General features: G+C 45.0%; 2 protein-coding genes across 3 annotated transcripts in view; one reads left to right on the top strand and one right to left on the bottom strand.

The window, feature by feature from the left end:
* Positions 1–19,278, bottom strand: part of TMEM100 (transmembrane protein 100) — a 369,211-nt gene that overhangs the window by 289,471 nt on the left and 60,462 nt on the right. The window lies entirely within an intron of this gene.
* RAB11FIP4 (RAB11 family interacting protein 4) overlaps positions 1–19,278 on the top strand; it is a 76,143-nt gene that overhangs the window by 11,644 nt on the left and 45,221 nt on the right. For both annotated transcript variants that reach the window (XM_065735532.1, XM_065735531.1), the window contains exons 2-3: positions 9,385–9,472; positions 17,133–17,221. In XM_065735532.1, coding sequence (XP_065591604.1) covers positions 9,385–9,472; positions 17,133–17,221 — 177 coding nt within the window. The remainder of the gene's footprint in view (positions 1–9,384; positions 9,473–17,132; positions 17,222–19,278) is intronic.

Below are 19,278 nucleotides of genomic sequence, written 5' to 3'. Positions count from 1 at the left end.
TTAAAACAAGTTATGTGTGCATCTGACCCAGCAGGAGCCTCTCTGGGTCATCTTTCATATGAGTTGACAATTAATAATTGCATGAAAGAGCTGCAGGCTGCCTGTCCTCCGTTATCCCAGCACAACTCTCAGTGCTTTCACAAGCAGAAAAATGGCACAGGGAATCTTTGATTATAGGAGAGAAATTGTTTTCATGCTTGCTCTTGCCCTAACCAGCCAACCATTAAATCTTGCATCTGATGTAATGCAGTGCTGGGAGTGCTGTGGTTGTGTTTCAGCTCTGTTGAGCGGGTGGCTGGAGGAGATCCTCACACTGAGGCATGCCTCTCTCTGCTGTGCTGCTCCATCAGGACACCCTCCTTTTGGGAGTGTAGGATTTGGGATGCAGAACATCTGCATCAGCTTTAGTGGTACCTTATGCCTCATCACCTGCTCTTATCTGCCCATTTCTCACCAATAACCCCAAGTCAATGCCAGCATTACTATATGAAGTAGTCAAAAGCACTACGTGAAGTCTGGGTGTTATGTCTGTTTGCAAATTGTTCTCGGGTACTCTATAAACTTACTCATGTGATTTAATAAAATGTGCTGAGGCAGTTAATCTGTAGACATAATTGTCTCATCACTTCTCCTATGCTTTTCAGGAAGCCTTTTTCAGCTGTCTAGCACCTGTACAAGCATGAGAGCATGCTGCAGTTACATGGCAGTGGGTGAGGGAAGGAGCGAGGAGCAGCATTTCTGCTGGTATGCCATGAATTTGTGACAGGACCCTGTGACTCAGACCTTAGCTGTGGGGTAACAGCCCAGCAGAGGAGGAAAGCTTGCATACAAGAATGTGATCTTTGCATTGGCTTCAGCAGAAAGGTTTGTTGCCGGGAAGCACAGGGCAGTGTGCAAGTATAATTCTTTTTATTTTTAAATCCAATCTCACAGCTCATAGAGAGACCTCTAGCTAAGTAGGCTGGGGACTGAATTCCTGTTACTGATTTAGCACCCACATATATTTGTCTTAATGGCAGGGTGATGACCTACATCGATTCACTGGCGGCTATAGCTTTTGTCTTGTGTCTAAGCTCTGTTTTGGCTGATTTGTGACAATTTCTGGTCTGTCCTCAGACAGACCCAAAATCCCTTCTTGCATGTCTTCTGCAAATATTTATGTCATGTTAGGTTTCCAGAAATGATCTGCCACCAAGCCGTTCGGGAGTGCAGGCTTGCTAACAGAGCAGAACTGGAACGGAGAGTTCCCTGGGACTTGTGAGCTGCTGCCCAATCTGTTGGCCAGAGCAAAGAAACGATTTCGTCTCCATTCCTCTCCTCTTTCCCTGCAGTGGTTATTTTTAGAATCTCTCCATCTCTGAATATCACTTCTGAGAGCTCTGTTGCAGTAAATGAGAGTGCAGGCCAAATAGGTTCAAACCAGCCAGTTGAGGCATTTCTAATGAGTTTTATATAAGACTGCATAAGGCATTTGCTTCTTTCTGTACGTGCATGATGCATGCCAGTTACCCACTGTAGTATGGTACTGTAGTGCTGTTCCAGTGTATGCCCATAATCAAAACATTAGTTCTGTGACAGAGCTGGTAATTTAACACAGCTCTCCTGAGAGCTGAGCTGCTCCTTGAAGAACAAAGGCTGATTTTTGTATGGAAAGAGGTGCTGGGAGGAGTGTGTGTACACGTGCACATTACTGCTGTGGTCAGGAATCTTTGCTCAGGCAGGCTGGTGCAGCAAGGCCTCCCTCCTTCCCTTGATGCCCAGCCACGATGCTCCTGCTGGGACTCGGCGTTATCCTATTGCCATTAGCAGCCCTAGCTCCACTCTCCACCACTGCCTGCTCAGCTTCCCTCAACTTGATGTCAGCACTGAGCAGTCCTGTCAGCCTCATTTCATATTTGATAATTATCCCCCCATAGCGGGTGGCACTTGCTGCACATTCCTCCTCTGCTTTGCTGGGGTAGGATGCTTCCTCCTAGCCACACTTTTCAGAAAGGTTAAGCATCTTTCTCTTCAGCTAAGTGGAAGATTGTTCCTTTAATCATACCTTTCAGCCTGATGTTTGTCATCTTAACTAATGTGTGTCTCCCTGTGCTGGATTCATCCAATACTCATTCCTCCCGGGACTTCCGTCAAAGCATTAATTTGCTGTGAAATTTCTTTCATTCAGTTTAATTTCAGGACTGCTGCTCAGGCTTTTGATTTTGAGATCAGATCTCATGACCTAGATTTCATGCTCTGTGTCTGCGAGCATGCCAAAGGCCGAGCACACTCCTTTTAACAGCTGGGCTCGGGAGTAATTTCAGGAGTGGGCTGAGCACTGAGGATGTCCCACATGTGCCACGTGAGGCAGACCTCTGCTGGCTCTGCGATCTCTCCTGTTTGAAAGTTTGGTGTGAAACACAGCAGTGTGCCCTGGCTGCACGTGTGTGGGCAGTCTTATGTGCCGGGGACAGAAATTAATAATGGAAGTACGTGGTCGAGAGAAGAGACTTGAGTGTAACACCTGCTTTCTGTCTTTGAGGCTGGAGACTGAAAGGATGCTGATGTCAAAACTGGGTGATGCTGGGAATCTGCTGTTGCACTTGACCGTGTTCCTGATACACAAGTAGAGTGCCAGAACATGGCTGACAGAAAGGGGCCTTGTTCTCATCTTGCATATTTCTCATGTAGTTTGTCAATTGCAGCGCAGCAGCTGACAGTGAGCAGGTACTGGAAGCACAAGACCAACATCTCAACAGACTCTTTGGCCATCCATTAGCCCATGTGTGAGAAGCTCTCTTTTCAAAGCACTCTTGCACATCCGGGAGAGTACCTGTGGCAGTGGTGGTGGTTTCAGGTTCTGCTTTGGTGTATTTTCTGTAGCTTCAGGCACTGTTTTCCCCCTGCAGGGATAGCTCAGACTTGCTCAGCTCTCCCCACCCTCTCCAGCCCCCTCCTGGTATTGTGCCTGCTTTTTGCATGTGATTGCACCTCAATTAAGTGTGACTGCAGATGTGTCAGCAAGGAAGGCGATGAGGAAGTGTTGGCTCAGGAGCTGCTGTTTGCCCCACCTCTCTCCCCAGTTCAAAAGTGATAATTATTCCTGGAGCAGATCCCATTTGGCTGATGTCTCTCAGCTGGAGGCCATGAAAACCATTATTCTGTGGAAGTTCCCTTTATGTTCTGATGGGAATGATCACGCACACTGCAAGCTGCAGAGAGGGAGAATATTTTTTTCTCTGATAATGAATCCATGCTGCATCACTTGTAGATAAGCCTGCTGTAACCCAGACATCTTCCTTCTTGTTTAAAATCGAAGCTTGCTGCACCCACATGACCAACTGCATCCTGCATCTCTTGAGATCAGACTTTCGTGCTATATTTGACATGTGCTAATGGATGAGACAATAAAGGGCTGAGCTTCATTTCAGCTTGTCACAGCTTTTGCTAACAGCCTCATTTTTTCAGAAAGACGTGGTTTCAGTTCTGGTAGAAGTGGAGGAGAAGGTGTTAATGCAGTTCTGTTTATTTTAGCAAATGAGTGAATCAGTGATTTTAGGAAAACAGTTCATCACATTAACTCTTTGTTTCCAGAACAACACCAAAAAATCACTGGAGGATGAACAGATGGCTCCAGCATATTTTTAGCCTTACTCTCTGTTCCCATGGCATTCCAGACTGTGTGGGATTCCCCATAGACTGTTGTATGAGCAGTGGGCCCAGCCAAACGTTTTGTTTTGCAACACAGCATCAGAGGGAAGGAGGCAAACGGCCTCCTGCTCACATCAGCTCTGGTGAAGTAACTTCAAATGAGAACTTCTCACATCTGGGCTGATGGATGGTGGAGGAGTCTGTAAGATGTTGGTCTGGTGCTCATTTTCAGCTGCTGCACTGTGATAGGATGGGTAAACTACAAGAGAAAGAACATTGCAGCAGCGTTGTCTATAGCAGCAGGTGGTGCAGTTTCCCCTACCTGCAGTGGAGGTCTGATCCAAAAGCGTGTGAAGCAGAGGAAAGGCTTCCAGGGGGCTGTGGGTTTGCAAAAAGGATGGGAGAGATGCAAATTCTGTACCTGTCAGCAGTCACTTTGGGGTCTGTCCTATGAGGGAGCTTAGAAAGCTTTTTTAATTCCGGAGTACTTTTCATTCTGATGAATAAAACGGGCAATGACCTTTCTTTGGTGCTGTCATAGTCAGAACTATTCATGTGCACTTTGCTCAAAGCTTACAAATGATTATTTGTGGTTATAAAATGCATTGTTTTGTAAGCAGAGCAGCTAGCCAGTGGGACACATGGTGCAAGAAGAGGGATCCCTTACACAGAATAGCTTCTGGGTCTCTGCTATGGAGAAAAATCTGAATTTAAGAATATTAACAGCAAAAACCTGAGTATATAATATCTCAAGAATTGCATTTGTTGTTATCCCAAATCAGATTTATGTCATCATATATAGTAAAGACTGCAAGTGATTTCTCTCTCCTCACAGAACAGGAAAACAGAAGTCATAGCATCAATTTTCCCAGTGCTGCCTGCATTTCTGTCACACACATTTGTTGAGGTTCGTGGAGTATTATGTTCACTTAATAGCTTATTAGAAGTGTTTTAGATAAATCCATCTCTAATGTGGTCTCTTTGTGCAGTTCCATGTGACTCAATCTTTCCCTGTCAGAAGATAATAAAATGTTCTTCAATGGAATATGAAATGCTCAGATATGGCAGGCTGGTTTTAGTAGCAGCCCTTTCAATGGAACTTATTCCTAGCGAGATCCATCATGTTGGGGTTTATATAAGCAAGAAAACAGCAAAGCTTGTAACTAGCGTTGTCTCTAAAGATGCAAGGCTGCAACTTGCTGGTGGCCAGATGTCTGTGTCTGGCACAGGGCAGAGTAGCAGAGCTCTGGGAACTGCTCTGCAGAGGGGGAGTGGTCTGCATCCCTGAGCTGTGCCCCTGGGAGTGGGGGTGAAACCAACAGCCCTGACAGAAAAGGACTCTGAAGCCCTAAAGTCTGAAGTCCGTTAAAATTGGAGTGAGTGCAGTTCTGCTGCTCCCTGTATAAATTGCACGGCGACCTCTCCAATTCCTCCCTGCAGCATTTACATATGTAATCTTCTTTTGCTGGAAGTGTTTGTAGGCTTTGAACAAATGCTTCTGCTTCAGGAGATGCTGCCCAAATGTCACCACTGCAGCACAGTCTGACCTTTCCTGCAAGCACTTGTCTTGCCATTCCTGCTGCTCCCAGGTGCTCCCTGCTCTCACTACAGAGTGAGACGTGCTCACAGACTCCTGCAGTATGAAGTCAGGCTGCTGAGTTATCTATTTCAAATGGCATCTTCTAGCTATGACTTGGATCCTGCTGAAAGGTTTTAGTGGATGGAGCCAGTGTGGAGTCCCCCAGAAGTAAATTTCAGCTAAATCTAGCAGATTTTCTTTGTGTTAATTAATCTCCTCTGTGCTAGCCAGAGCTCCAATTGTTTCCCAAAGCAAAAAATGATTTATTTCTTTTCTTTGAGACTACTGGATGTCTACCGAGGAGCCCATTAGATACCCTTGCAGCTGCCAGGAGAGCTGGCTAAGCTGTTGAGCCTTCAGCTAATTTTTTCTGTCTCCATTCTTTATATAATGAAGAAAAGAGTTCGCAATCCAGACCATGCTCTTGCTGACCTCATGGTTTAACACCCTCATGGGGGATTGCTCTGTGTCCTGTTGCAGTGTCTGTCCCCAGCCCAAAACACTGGTTCCAGCTCCTCTCAGTGGTCTGTGATGTTCAGGTTTGTTCCCTGTAGGCATCACAGTGATCACATGGTTATTTCAGCACTGAATTTTGGCAGCAGTTGGTGTTGCAGTCCTGTGTTCTTTGCAGAGGGATCTGCTCAGGAGAGCCCAGCACTGCCTGAAGGTGCAGGGGGCTCAGGAGTCTGACCACGTCCTGCAGTGCCCATTCCACTGCCAGGGCTGAAACACTGCTTCTTCTGCATTTGCTGTCAGAGTGCTGTGTCTGTAAGCCCACAGAGCTGTGGACTGCAAAAAAGGCTTAAATGTTGTGCAGCCTGGCTGCTGGACTGACAAGCTTCCCAGGGCAATAAATAAGCACTACAGCTTCTGATTAACTGCCAGGAGCCAACCCCTTCTGAGAAGGACAGGACATATTTTTTCTACAAAGTGGAACAGAAGGATGGTTGACACGATATGGACAGTGGAGAAGATTTAGAGGTAGCTGTGATGGTGTTGCTTATTTGACCACAGCTTGAAGCTGCTTAATTTTAATGCCTCCAGTCTGCAATTAACTTGAAAATACTGCTTAAACCGAGTAGGAGCTTTCACTTTTGTTCCAGCCCCAACGAGAGGCCCTGTCTGATGGTCCCTTTTAGGTGTTGCAGCAAAGAATCTCAGAAAACAGCAGTTAAGAGTGCATGATCAGGTGCACTAGGGCCTCAAAGCTGCACAGCTACACAGGGGTTTATGTACTGTACACGTGTGTGCATCAGTGCACTAACTGTATGCAGCTATCTACCTAAATATAATCCTAGCTGATAAAAAGCCTCATGTCCCTCGACCTGTGCTGGGAGCTATGTTGGCCAGGACTGGCTGAAGATGTGAGCCGTACTGGCATTGATTCCATCAGGCTGTTAAAGTTTTTCATCTCCCCTGAACTGATGTCAGTTATTTGCCTTATAAAATCTAATTGAAAACCTGCAAAATTGGATTTGGGTGGAACTGGAGACTGAAGCACTTTGCTCAGGTGATAATTTCATTTACTGATAAGACATTGCTCAGACCTAAAAATGAATATATTCTCTGTTCCTCTGTAACAAACACATCCGGACGTAGAGTATCTCCTTTCATTTGATTATAAAATGTAATTGTATGTGACTGAGAAGCGGGTGGACAAAAATCACTGGATCAGCTTTCAGAAATGCACTTAGCATAACAGGCTTGCTGGGAACACCCAGTGACACTGCTGTGCTGTGACACAATATTAAATCGTGAAGAGGCTTCCTGGCTGCCTGCAGGAATCTGCATTAAAACCCAAAACACAATTTGTTGCCTCTTAACAAGAGACCTACAGGAAATAGGATTCTCCAGAGCAACCCTGCAAGCATCTGAAATGCCATTTATTTACATCGCAACAATGGGAGCTTGCCATTTGTCATAGAGAGTTACGGGCTGGTCTGTAGCCCAGATGACAGGTGTCTGATCAGATTTTGCTGCTGTGGCTGTGAGGGGACAGATGCTCAGCTAGTGGCCGCTCCGAGGTCCTCATCCAGGTCCCTGGGTTGGGGCTGTTACAGCAGCTGACACATCTGCTGTGTGTGGTGCTCAGGAAGATTTTCAGCTCTAAAATCTTCCTGCTGCCAGCCTTGATGGCCGGTGTGATTGTGCTGCTTTCAGTGCACCCAAAACTAGTCTGAAGAAAGGAACTGCTGCTGCTGCTTCATCTTTCTGTAACATTTGTGCTGTTTGAGAAGGTGAGCAGGATCAACAGTGACCCTGCTTTCCAGTACTGAGCCTGTATCTGTTTAATTGGTTTCAGGAAGGATTTCCAGCTGGTCTTGTATGCATTAAACCCACACTACAGTTTCTGGTGAGGTGTCCGTGTTCTGGAATCTTTTGCTGCTGATTTTGCTGCTGAACTGCAGGAGCCCTTTGTACGTGTTGTCTCTTAAGGGGTGAGCAAGGTGTTCATTAGGACAGGTGTGTTGTTGTTACAGGACAGGACCTGCATCCTGAACGTCTGTATTTGTAGAGATCTGTGCCAGGTCTTTGTTATACATGGCTTCTCTTGATGTTTTGTCTGCGAAGTGTATATTGAGCTGTATTTCATGTGTATACAAAATGAGATGTCAGTGGGAGAATCCCTCTTGCCCCATCCAGAGAGAAGCCAGGCCTCACAAGGCACGAGTCTGGGCTTTCCACTGGATGCCTCCAAAATGAGAGCAGACAGTCTGAATTAGCCGGGAGATCAGTGGGAGGGAAGGTTTCATGGCTCTTTGAGTGTAAGATGTGAATCTTTTTGACGATCCAGAATAAAACATCATGACAGAATTTATGGGTAGAGAGGATGATACCTAAAATCTGTGTGTGAATGGAGATCAAAGTTGCTCATCTGGGGTATCTTGTGGTTCAGCCCTCCTGGCTAGAATAAAATGTCTCAAGCAAAGACTTGGAGGGAACGAACACTTTTATCTTCCACGCCTACCATCCTCTGTACTGTTAATTTACTGCTGTGTCAGTGGTGGTACCCTGCTGCTGCTGCACTGCTGGGACTCAGGGAGGGTCAGGAAACCTTGTGCAGAGGGCAGGAGCTGTTGTGTTGTGAGGAATTGCATCTCATTGTCCCAACACCTTCGTTAGCTGTAGATTTGCTCGTCCTAAATGAGGCCTTTGGCTAATCAAAGCATTATTAGCACATAGAGAATTTAGAAACACATTGTGAATCTGAGATGTCACGTGCACGCATTGCTGCCTTATCTGCAGGGTTTTAAGAAGCTGCTAGGTTTCTGCTGGCGTGTTTAAAAAGACAACACAGAACGTTGAGAAACTGGGTCACCTGGATTCATTAGTTGCATATCTCTCCAGCTGCGCTTCTGTTGCTGCTCAGACTGACATCTCTGAGCTCACACTGTGGTTACCAGGGTGGTGCCACACCTTATGTGCCTGTTGTTCTCACCTGCTCCTCTCATCTGGGCTGTGCTGTGTGCTGTTAGGACCTGACCAAGGCTGCAATGGTGCTGCTGCTGACAGGGCAACAAGAAGCCACCTCGGTACACGTGCTGTTGGGTGTGAGGCACGAAGGCACAGGGATGAGGGACTTGTACAGTGCCATGCAGCAGATTCCTGATGGGAGAGCAGCCAGATGGGGTGTCCCAGCACAGACCCACCCCCGTGGGCTGCTCTGCTTCCCTCCTGGTTCTCCCTCTTCAGTTGCATGTTTCTGTGGAAACCCTCACTTCCTTTATTCTAGACAGCACAACACTGCAGCCTCTCCTCTCACACTGCTTTTCTCCCTCATCATGAATGTCCCCAGGAAAAAACTGCCAGACCTTCTCTGGGGCAAATGCCAACTTGGTGGCTGCATTTGAATTCAATGTAATCTCGTTTTACAGTGAGCAGTGATCAGAAATGCTAAATTGTGAAGCTGGGATTACAATTGCTTGGCTCTGTAGTGTAATGAATTCACATCACATAAACTTATTTTAAAAAAATATTAATGTATTTTCCTATTCAAACGTATGTTCTCTGCTACGGCCAAAGGATTTCAGTTTGCGGAGCAAAACTGGTTCAAGCAAACACTGCAGTTATTTTTCTGCTAGTGGTCTTCTGTGGAAGTTACAGAACACTTGGGCAGAGGGTCCCTGTATCAGTTCACCAATATCAATGCACATTTCTATAATCTTTTCTTTTAGGTGGAAAAACTGGCAAAGTACTTGGACCCAAATGATTTGGGAAGAATCAATTTTAAGGACTTCTGTCATGGAGTTTTTGCTATCAAAGGTATGTGCATGTTTCCTAAAAATAACCCACTTCAGTGCTACCCATGTTTCTCTGGTTGCAGGAAATGTAATGATCAAAGCCAGTACGTCTGCTAGGGAGCAGCAGTTATAATCCCCAGCGGTCCTTCTTGGCTTTCTTTTTTTCTGTCTTTTACGAATTGAAAAATAAAAACCCAGAGCTGAGTGTGTGTTCCTGAGCTCTGTGTTGGTGAGGATCACTGGGTGACCCCTTCAGTTGGAGCTGAGTGTTCCTGGCCACATCACTCTTGGCGTAGCTGGTTTGTTGCTTGGTGTAGCAGTGCAATTATGCCTTATCTGAGACTGGCTGATGTTTATGCGGCAGAAAGCAGCGTGGCTGGACTGGCTGCTGCTTCTCTCTTGACTGTGATTATTTGTAGTGACAGGAGGGCAACTCTGGGAACAGAGCCAGTATATTTTTGCTTCTTGAGCAATTCGTGCATCGCTGGTGTGCACTGTTAAGAGTTCCTACATGCACAGTGTGCTGGTTGTGTGTTGGTTTACTGTTAATTTTTCAAAGCAAATGTGATGTGTTTTAAAGCAAAATGTATCAGGAAAAAACAGCAGAAGAAAGAGTAGCCTTGTGGTTAGTAGGCAGCACCCATGTCTGATGCTCCCAGGCTCTGGTTCTGCTGTTGATTTACCAAAAGAACTTAGGGATCCCTTGGGCAGTGCTTTCTCTACTAGAAAATTTAAGACTATTATGCTTTTCTTATCCACAAGGTATAGTTGCTTCATGTTTTCAGAGTACTTAGGTGCTTGAATTGTAATGAAAAGTGTTAATTACAGGCAGGACATGTTAAGGAGCTCAGAGGGCAGAGACCTGTTAGATCAAACCATCTCCTTTGCACAGAAGGCACAGACACTATTGTGCGTTTGTAGCACTGCCAAAGGACAGTGGAGCAAACAGCAGGGAGACCAGTTGTTTTGCTGCTGATCAATCTTCTAGCTTCCCGTAGCAAAATAATTCAGCCTGTCCTTTCCCAGACACCTGGTATGTCCTTAGGGAAGTGCCACAACACCATCACAGCCCCAGGGCTTCACTTCAGGGGCAAAGCCAATGTCACAGCAGCTGTAGCCTGGTTCCGTGAGAATCCTCTGGAGAGTCAGCTACAATGAAACTATGGTGAAGCCACAATGATGCAAGAATGTGGCACCGTAGCCATTTTAATTAAAGTTTATGGCAGCTGAGGACAGTGTATAATTATAATAATAATAATGTGAAATTACAGCGAGAAGTTGCTCACAGTCCATACACATGGAGGCACCTTCCAAGGTGTTGCTGATATATTTGACAGGGGGCACTGGAAAGCCCTAAAGGAAAGTTAATGCATTGATGCATAAACTCTATGGCCTACACTAGACATTCTCCTTTTCTAAAAGGTGCTGTAGCAAACCAGGTTCTAGGTTAAGGAATACACAAGCTCTATGCATCTGTTAATCTTCTGTAATTCACAGTCTGAAAATGAGCTCCTATATAGTAAGGGAGAGGTGTGAACCAGGAGAACATCTGTTCTGTAACAGAAGTGCCCTTGTTTGCAGTCAATAGAAGCCAGTGGGGGGGGACAATGTGGGCATACTGTGTGTTATCAGAGGCCTCCTCCCCTGCTCACCTCGGGGGAATGGGTCACACATTCATGTCCTAAGGTCTACGCCTGTGACAACATGGCTGAATCACTCTGGAATATTTTATACTCACAGTTCATGAGTGCCTCGAAGCTCTCACGTGGAGCATCTTATGATGTAGTGGATGGGTTTTAGTGTGTACATGTGAACAGATACAGAGAAATCTTCCAGTTCTGCAGCATCACATGGAATTGTCTTAGCACACCATTAGCTTTGTCAGCACTCACAGTGCATATATTTGCAGGAGTGATTGCATCAGTTTCCAGTAAGACATTGTTATGTGTGCTTTCAGAGCATCTCTTAAGCAGATCTGCTCTGTTGCTCACTCCACAGTACGAGCACATTTTATTAGTCTTTAGCTTCCAGTTACACGTTCCTTAAAAACAAAGCAGTCATGTTAAAGTTGAAAACAGGTGTGTCTGCCTTTCACAATGAGAAGCTTCCACCCCTGGCTTATCAGTGCAGCCACATCCCAGTGATAGCAGCAGAGCTGTTATCGAACAAAAGCAATTAGTCTTGGCAGCAGCAGAGTACAACTATGATTCTTTGCCTTCTCAGCCTATGGCAGTTGCTTGTGGTAATCAGATTAATAGAGCAAAATTAGATGCTGCTATAAATCAGTGTTTTTTTTCAGTGATGGAGTATGAAGCTGTGTTATTCTTAGCGCTTGAAGCCAAATGTCTAAAATCAAACTTTACTATCCTAGTGCCTTGCCATATTTCTCATTGATGAGACTTCAGATTAAGTTATCTCACACATACTTGCTTAATAGTATGCTGAAGAACCTTTTTGCAAAATAGAAGCAAAGTAGAGTTATTTTTTTTTTAATTTTTTTTTGGTAGTCTAATTGGCATTTAAAACATCAGGCTTGAAGCATCTAGAATAGATTCAAATCCCTTTCAGATCCAGAAGGAACAATCTTTGGCTGCTAAATAGCAGGAACCTCGGGGAAGGATGTGCTGAGGAGTCTCACTAACAGCAGGCACCCCCAGGAGAGAACTTTTCCCAGTGAAGGTGTCAGTGTTAGGGGGCAGAAGTGTGTTGGAGGAGCTCACTCCCGCTGTGTCTCTGGGATGGAGTACTGCACGGGCTGGAGTGCATTTTATTTATGGAAAGCTTTGCTTCTTTTTGTTTGTCCTTTGTGGATTAAAGCACTTTGCCTCAGCATTTGAGCAGAACTCCTACTGTCCAGGCTATTTTCCCCATGCAGTTATGCTCTGCCGGAGCCAGGGACAGGCTTGCCATCAAATTTAAAGCTTTGCAGCAGTTTCCCTGGAATACTGCTGAATCTGCCTTCGCTCTCTGCTCACGGCATGACTTTATTTCTAATAGCTGCATTAGTCTGGAGAGCAATTGCCATCAAATAGTGCCCAGACCCTTACCTAGCAGCTGAGTCAAAGCCAGAACTGTGTCTGAAGTGGCACTGTGCAGAGATGTTGAGAGCAGCTGGAACATCACCCTCAGCCTGAACTCCCATTCATTGCAGCAGGGTCAGCATGGGATCCATTACAGTTTGCTCAGCAACGACTATTTTTGCTGTACTGAATTTATTGTACCGTTCAGTAAATATTTTCAGCACTCATAATACTTGAAGGTTTGAGTGGAACTATTATCTCTAATGTGCTAGAATGGCTGCTAGGTTCTGCAGCCAGACGTGTTTGCAGCACCAGCCTCGTGGTCTGTTTAGCAGAATCTAATTAGGTTTGATGTGTGCTTTCTATTTTAAGATTTCTGTTGTCTTTCCAATGGTCCCTCCGCTTTGATACTTGACTTAAAAAACCCAGCACCGTGACAAATGAAGGGCGAGCTCCCCCTGCTGACCCTGGTGCTGCAGCTCAGGGATGAGAGAGCGCAATGCGAATACAAATTAATGCGGAATTGGAAGAAAAAAAGGCAAATCCGTTCCGGTTTAATAGCTTATTTTAACCACGAAAGCAACAGTGACCCCTGCGAAGTGGTTGGAGGACAATAACTTCAATAAGGGGCGAGGCTGAGCTGAGTGGAGTGGTACGTGGGCTCTGGGAGGGCTGTCATGGGTACAGAGCTGAGCTCTGCTGTTGTGAGTAACACCGTAACCCTTTGACGAACTGATGCTATTTGTTCTAAAAAGTACTGCAGAATTTTCTGTGGCTCAACTTGAAGCTGTAAATGAATTTCATACACCATTAAGGATCCAGGGGTAGGTGAAGCAAAACGCTATTGGTCTTGGGAAAAGTGCCCGGAACCAACTTCGTTCAATTAGGTAATCAGGTTTGATTTCCTATAGTATTAAAATTGCTTAATTGGCTGTGAAAATTGCCTGACACAGGATGGGTTAATTCTCCTTCTAGCCTTTGCAGGAAAACACTTTGCTGCAATTGCATTTATTTGTGGCCAGAATGTCTGTTTGCAAATTGACTGTTTGTTAGAGTGTGAAATGAAACTGAAGGCAAATTTGTAAAACTACTGTGGGAGGGGAAATCACGACTGGCATCCAGAGCAAACTGAAAATGTTAAAGGTTCTTCCCCTTCAGTGACTTGGAAAGCATTTGCATAATCTTTGCTTAGGGCTAAAGATGATATTGTCCTTTCTCTGGGACAGACAGCTCTGTGTTTGAGGGTTTGCTAGGCTTAGCTGGGTGTTTTCAAGAAATATTTGTGTTGTCACAAGAAGAAAGGATAAGTGATGTTGATGGGTTGTGGTACTACATAGAATTCTTGTTCTGCAACAGAATTCCTCTCACCAGAGACAAGTCACTTGTCATTTTACTTCACTTTGCCTCTGCAAAGTGCAAATAATTCACACATCGTGTGTTTCTCCCTAATCCAACAATGGCCAAAGGAGCTGCACTTACTTCTGCATTTTTAACACTTATATTAAATGTTTGGGGTTCTTGTTTTGTTTTGTTTGTTTGTTTTAAACTGCAATAATTCAGGCAGAACTAGAGAGGAGCTCAGTGTTCTGTTGGGTGAGCACTGACACACAGAGCTCTGTACAGTGTAAGTAGGTATTCAAATGAAACAGCTCCAAACAGCCATATAAGTGGCTTTCAGTTTTATTGTTTCCTGGAAAAAGAAATTATAGCAATAATAGAACATCTCAGTGCAGGAGATGCTTAAAGTAGCCAGAAAGTATTCCTTCCCATTTGCAGTGAGTTATTTATGGACAGATTGTAGCCTTAAGTGCATACTGCTGCATGGCTTGAAATATCCATCCTGGCAGTTCTGCAAGCCCAGCCAAAATGTTTCTCTTTGTGAGACAGACTAGTAGCAGGAAGCACCGTGTGCCAGGCCAGAGCACTCCCTGTGCAGAGTGCTGTCCAATGCCTTCACGTTTCCACGCTGAGATTTGCCAGAGTAAACCTTGATATTTTTTTTCTTATTTCCTTTCTGGTCTGTGACATTTTAATGGCTCACTGCCACATCCCAGCCTGCAAGCCAAAATATATTCAGGTAATAAGAAGGCATGTGCACCATATTTGAGATGCTGCAGCTTGATACAGTCCCCTCTTTATATCATGCCCCTTGTGTAAATCTCTTGGAGTACTTGCAAAATTATCATTCAGATAAGGGAAGCAAAAGGTGAGATGCTTTAGCACTGTTACAGAAAAGCACCGAGCAAGAATGCTGATGTATTTACTGACAGTGTGCCAAAACCCACCTTGCTGGTGCTAAGGGGTGGGCCCTCTGGGGTTAAGCAACAGAGAATTTATTCTTTAAATATAGTTCTTAACAAGAATAAAAACAGTGGCACAATCCTAAGCCTCTTGAAGCCAATGGGCATCTTTCCATTGATCTGACAGTTGTTGGATCAGGTCCAGACGACTGCCAGAGCTCAGTGATTTGTTTTAGTAATCCCAAAGGAAAATGGCCTCTCAGAATTTTCTTTTCCCTTTTTACCAGGTGTAATAACATGCAGATCTTCCTAGCAGGGTAAGGAGATCCATGCTGTGATGCTAGCAGACTAACCATGCTAAGCAAACCTTTCCCACAGGGGACACCAGTTGTCCCAGACTCAAACATCTTCCCAACAAAAGGTCTCCTTTACAGGGATTGCCTGAGATGAACCTATGTCCTGAACCTGTCAGTGTCAGTAGAAATTCCATCTGTGCCTTCAATACAAGCAAGATTTGTCTCTATTCACCAAACTGAGCTGTGCCAAATTGGATTCGATGCCTGGTGATGTTCTGGAAATGGATCAAAAGCTTGGTTGGCTTCTGTGGTTCTGGATAAGGGCACAATGCCTGTGCCAGGTGGCTGTCATGAAGGAGTAGGGAGGGCTGCCCCACGCTGGTTAGGTATAAAGGAGATGGTGCTTTTTCCTAGTGTTTTTATTGAGTAAATTAGAGGCTTGAATTTAAATGGCACAGGGCTATAATGAAGGCATCAGACTTAATGGACAAGGAAAATCAAAGACTGTGGTCAGGAAAAAAGAGGAGCTAAACAGAAAAGAGGGAATACATGACCTCGCAGCGTAACTCTAGATTTCAGTCCCAGGAGATCTGGAGGCTGTTGGTTCCTGGCTCTAACGGGGCAGTCAGGCCAGCTTTCAAAAGGAGACAAGGCAGAAAGGTTTTAATGCCCCATGGTTGTGGTAGCTAAATCTCTCTTGTACCTTTGAGAATCACAACCCCACCTTTGTGACTTTCCCACCACAGGAGAAAGCTGAGGGAGGTGACACATTTCTTATCTAGCAGGCTCAAATAAAGGGTGACTGATAAGAGGTCTTTAGCTATGAGCACTGTTAGTGCAATTTCATTAGGAAAATAAGGCTTAAAATTTTGGCTGAAGGTATAACTGAGAATGTTTAGAACTGAGTAAACACACCTTCATTGCAGTAGTCTACAATGAAGTGTGGCTCTTGGCATTTATTTTACTTTTTTCCTTATTTTTTTTATTCTTTTTTTCCCTCAGTTTAATGAGTGCATGCCCCATATCATGCAGAGACCATTTAGCAGAGCAAGCTGTTCATACGTATAAAGATTGTCACAGTCAATTTGATGAGTAATAAGCTTTTGATATTAATGTCAAAATGCACAAAAGAAAAGCCTCTTCTGGAAGAGGACCAGAAAGTAACCTCAGTCAAGCACACGCTGACATACAAAATACTAAAACCAGGAGAAACAAATGGCTCATGGATGGGTTGGAAATGTTTAGAGACAGGAAAGGCAAGTCAGATAGAAAGACGTCTTCTCAAGGCAAAATGTTTCATGTCTTGCCTCTTTTCAGAAGGTCACAGCCAGACGTATTGTGCTGGAGAACTGCAGCTTCCAAATGTACGTCCGTGCTGAGGTTTCACACAGTTTATGCCCAAGGCTGTAAACTGGTTATTGTAAAAGAACCTGGCCTGACACCACTGCCTTCTGCAGCTCAACGTGCCAAGTGCAGTCACTGGTAATTAATGTGGAATGAGATATCTGGTGATTTCAGTGTTTCTATATTTGTCTCAGGTTTTCGGGCGAGAGAAGGACTGAGGGAAACGTGGTCATTGATTTTTCCAGCTGTCCGTGTGGTTACCAAAAGCAAACGCAGGAGCTGAAAATCTCCAACAGCAGTGCATAAGTGTTTGCTTGACAAACACTGTGTCTCTGTGACAGAGCTCTTTTGGAAGGGGAAATTGTGACACACAGATATTGCCCAGTCCATCCCTTTATCGAGAGTGAATCAGGAGCAGATCTTGCTGACACTGATGTCAGGTGGACACCCAGCTAGCACCAGGCCTGCAAATCCTGAGCTCAGGGTTGATCAGGGGTGGTCTTGATGCTGCAGAGCAGGTCACTGAGTCAAATAACATCCAGCTTTCATTTTCCTTGTAGCTCAGAGTATCTAGGCTGAGTCAGCATTAGTGTGATCGCACCAATTTAGTGCCTCATGTTGGAGGCAGAGCTTTCTTTCAGCTATTTGTATATAATCCAGAGTTAACTTTCAGATTTTTGCATAAAGTTCAGCTGTAACTGTGTTTCTTCCTTCATCATGCATGTAATCTCTGGGGAGACAAACTCTCAGCGTGATCATTTGCTTTTGTTCCTGTTTGCCAGGCTGTGAAGAGTTACTGAACGATGTTCTGTCGCCCGAAAACTCCGGGCATCAGCACTATGAGCCACACTATGATGATTACTACTACCAGGTAAGAGAAGCATCAACTCTGTCTCATCTTACTGCAAAGTCTCAGGAGTGCCGTGTAGCTGGGTCATTACAAATGCTGTTGTTTATTATCTGCAGAAGGTCTCTGAGGACTTGTTCACCTGTGAAATTTGACTGATTCAATTAGATGCAATCAGTGTTTTCCGCTTGTGTGGTGCCAGCAAGCTTGTACACGATGGCTCCCTTCATAGCCAAGCAAATATTGAGGCTTGTAAGAGCAATGCTAATCAAATCCTGAGTTCTTTCAGGCCAGCTGACAGTTACCCTATGTTAAATGCAGCTGAAATCAGTAGGGAAACCTGCTGACAGTCATGAATCTAGGCAGTAAAAGTCAACAGGCCAAGAGCAGCCCAGCCGCTGAGCTGAGAAGCTCAGCAGAGCAAGCACAAATCACCATCGCAGCTCTGACACATCTGGCTGCACATTTAGACTACAAAAAGGAGTTTCACAGTGACTGAGTGGAATTGTGGAGGAGGGATCCTCCCATTACACACAGACATTGTGCGATGAAAAATTTTGTGAGTCACTGTGGAAGCAATTAGAAATTGAGGCCAAGCAACAAGCCTGTGATCCAAATGTGTTGTGCTGGCATCTTGTCTACAACAGGATCCTGATTTCCCATTTTCCTTGCACTCCTTTGTGAATAGCTGGGTCTAGTGCTTAAAACTTAGTTGCTGAGCAACTAAGCATGTAGTGAGAGGTGTAAATGCCATGGACCTTGTCCTTGGACCATCATCTCATCCCCACTGCCTCATACATAACACAAAATGGTTTCCATTGTTTGAGCCGAAGGCAGAGACATTGCCTCACCTCAGAGCAGATAATGTCTGTCACGGGATAGAAGGACCCCTCTGTGACTGCAAACAAAAGGGCAGAATTTGGCCATAAACTTTTTCAATAGGGAAGAGTTGTCTGAGCTTGCTGTCTCTTTTTACCCAATGAAGATGGCTGGTTTTAGAACCCAGGTGGTGGAAAGCTGACAATACTATAACTGCTTATTTCTGAAATGGTATTGTTTTGTAACTGGTGACATAGATACCGCAATGCTGTTGCTTGGTAACCTTAATAGATACCATAAACCAAATTCTCTGTTTTGCAAGAGATGATAGAGACTATAAAATGCAAAGCAGTCTCTCAGCAAACACTAGATGTTTTCCTATTGCTGTGCAGATGTTGTTGGCTCATCCTGACTCTGTTAGAGGGCAGGTGACTTGGTCGATGAGTCTTTTATGCCTTTGGGATTTCAGAGCTGCTATCAACCAAGGACATAGTGCAGAGAAGGTGCTTGAATATGAGCCAAGGGATGTGGCTGCAAAGCTTCCCAGCAGCCAGAAAAGGTGGGAACTGTGCTTGCTGCTAATGCTGAGTGCAGTTGATGGCATTCCCCTTCGCGTTCGAGATTTGTGCCTCTGGGAGAGAAAAGGAGCAGAGTGAGTGAGTGCCTGTCCATGTTGCTCAGTCAGTACTGTGTGGAAGTCCTGCTGGCTGTCCTGCTGGCTCCTGGTGCCCCCAGGCACCCTGCAGCAGGTGGCACTGTGCAAGTCCACTTTGGGTTGATGCAGTATTTGTGTGGCCTCTGAGAAGTGGTGGTAAAAGGACAGGAAACAATACACAGTGTACACTCCACACTTACCTCACAGCTCTCTGTGCAGCTCTGCCTTCCACAGAGAGTATCTCGGTTACCTGCAGCTTCCAGGTCTTCCAGGTGCAGTTCAGAAGCTGTTCACTAGATGTCAGTTAAGGACTGGGAGAAGGCTGAGAACAGGCTGCCTTAAGGAGCTTCCCCTATGGAGAAGGAAGGTTAACAGAGGAAGAATTCTGGGGCTTGGGTGGATTTGAGGTTATCACTGAGCTTTGTGCTCAGCTCCCAAGGAAACACCTGCTGAGAATGTGAGAACCCACCCTGCATTTCCCAGACCGTACTGAGTGTGAATTCCTGGTGATGTAGTTGAGCTTATGGGCAGCTCCCAGTGGCACAAATAGCAGTTGCCTGTTAATCTGATCTTCATCCTGGTATACCCTTTGCACATCCATCTCATT

The sequence above is a fragment of the Cyrtonyx montezumae genome, unplaced genomic scaffold, assembly GCF_038088225.1.
Source record: "Cyrtonyx montezumae isolate F1298 unplaced genomic scaffold, pur_monq_1.0 scaffold_19, whole genome shotgun sequence".
NCBI classification, from domain to species: domain Eukaryota; kingdom Metazoa; phylum Chordata; class Aves; order Galliformes; family Odontophoridae; genus Cyrtonyx; species Cyrtonyx montezumae.
This window is presented reverse-complemented; position numbering and strand designations above follow the sequence as displayed.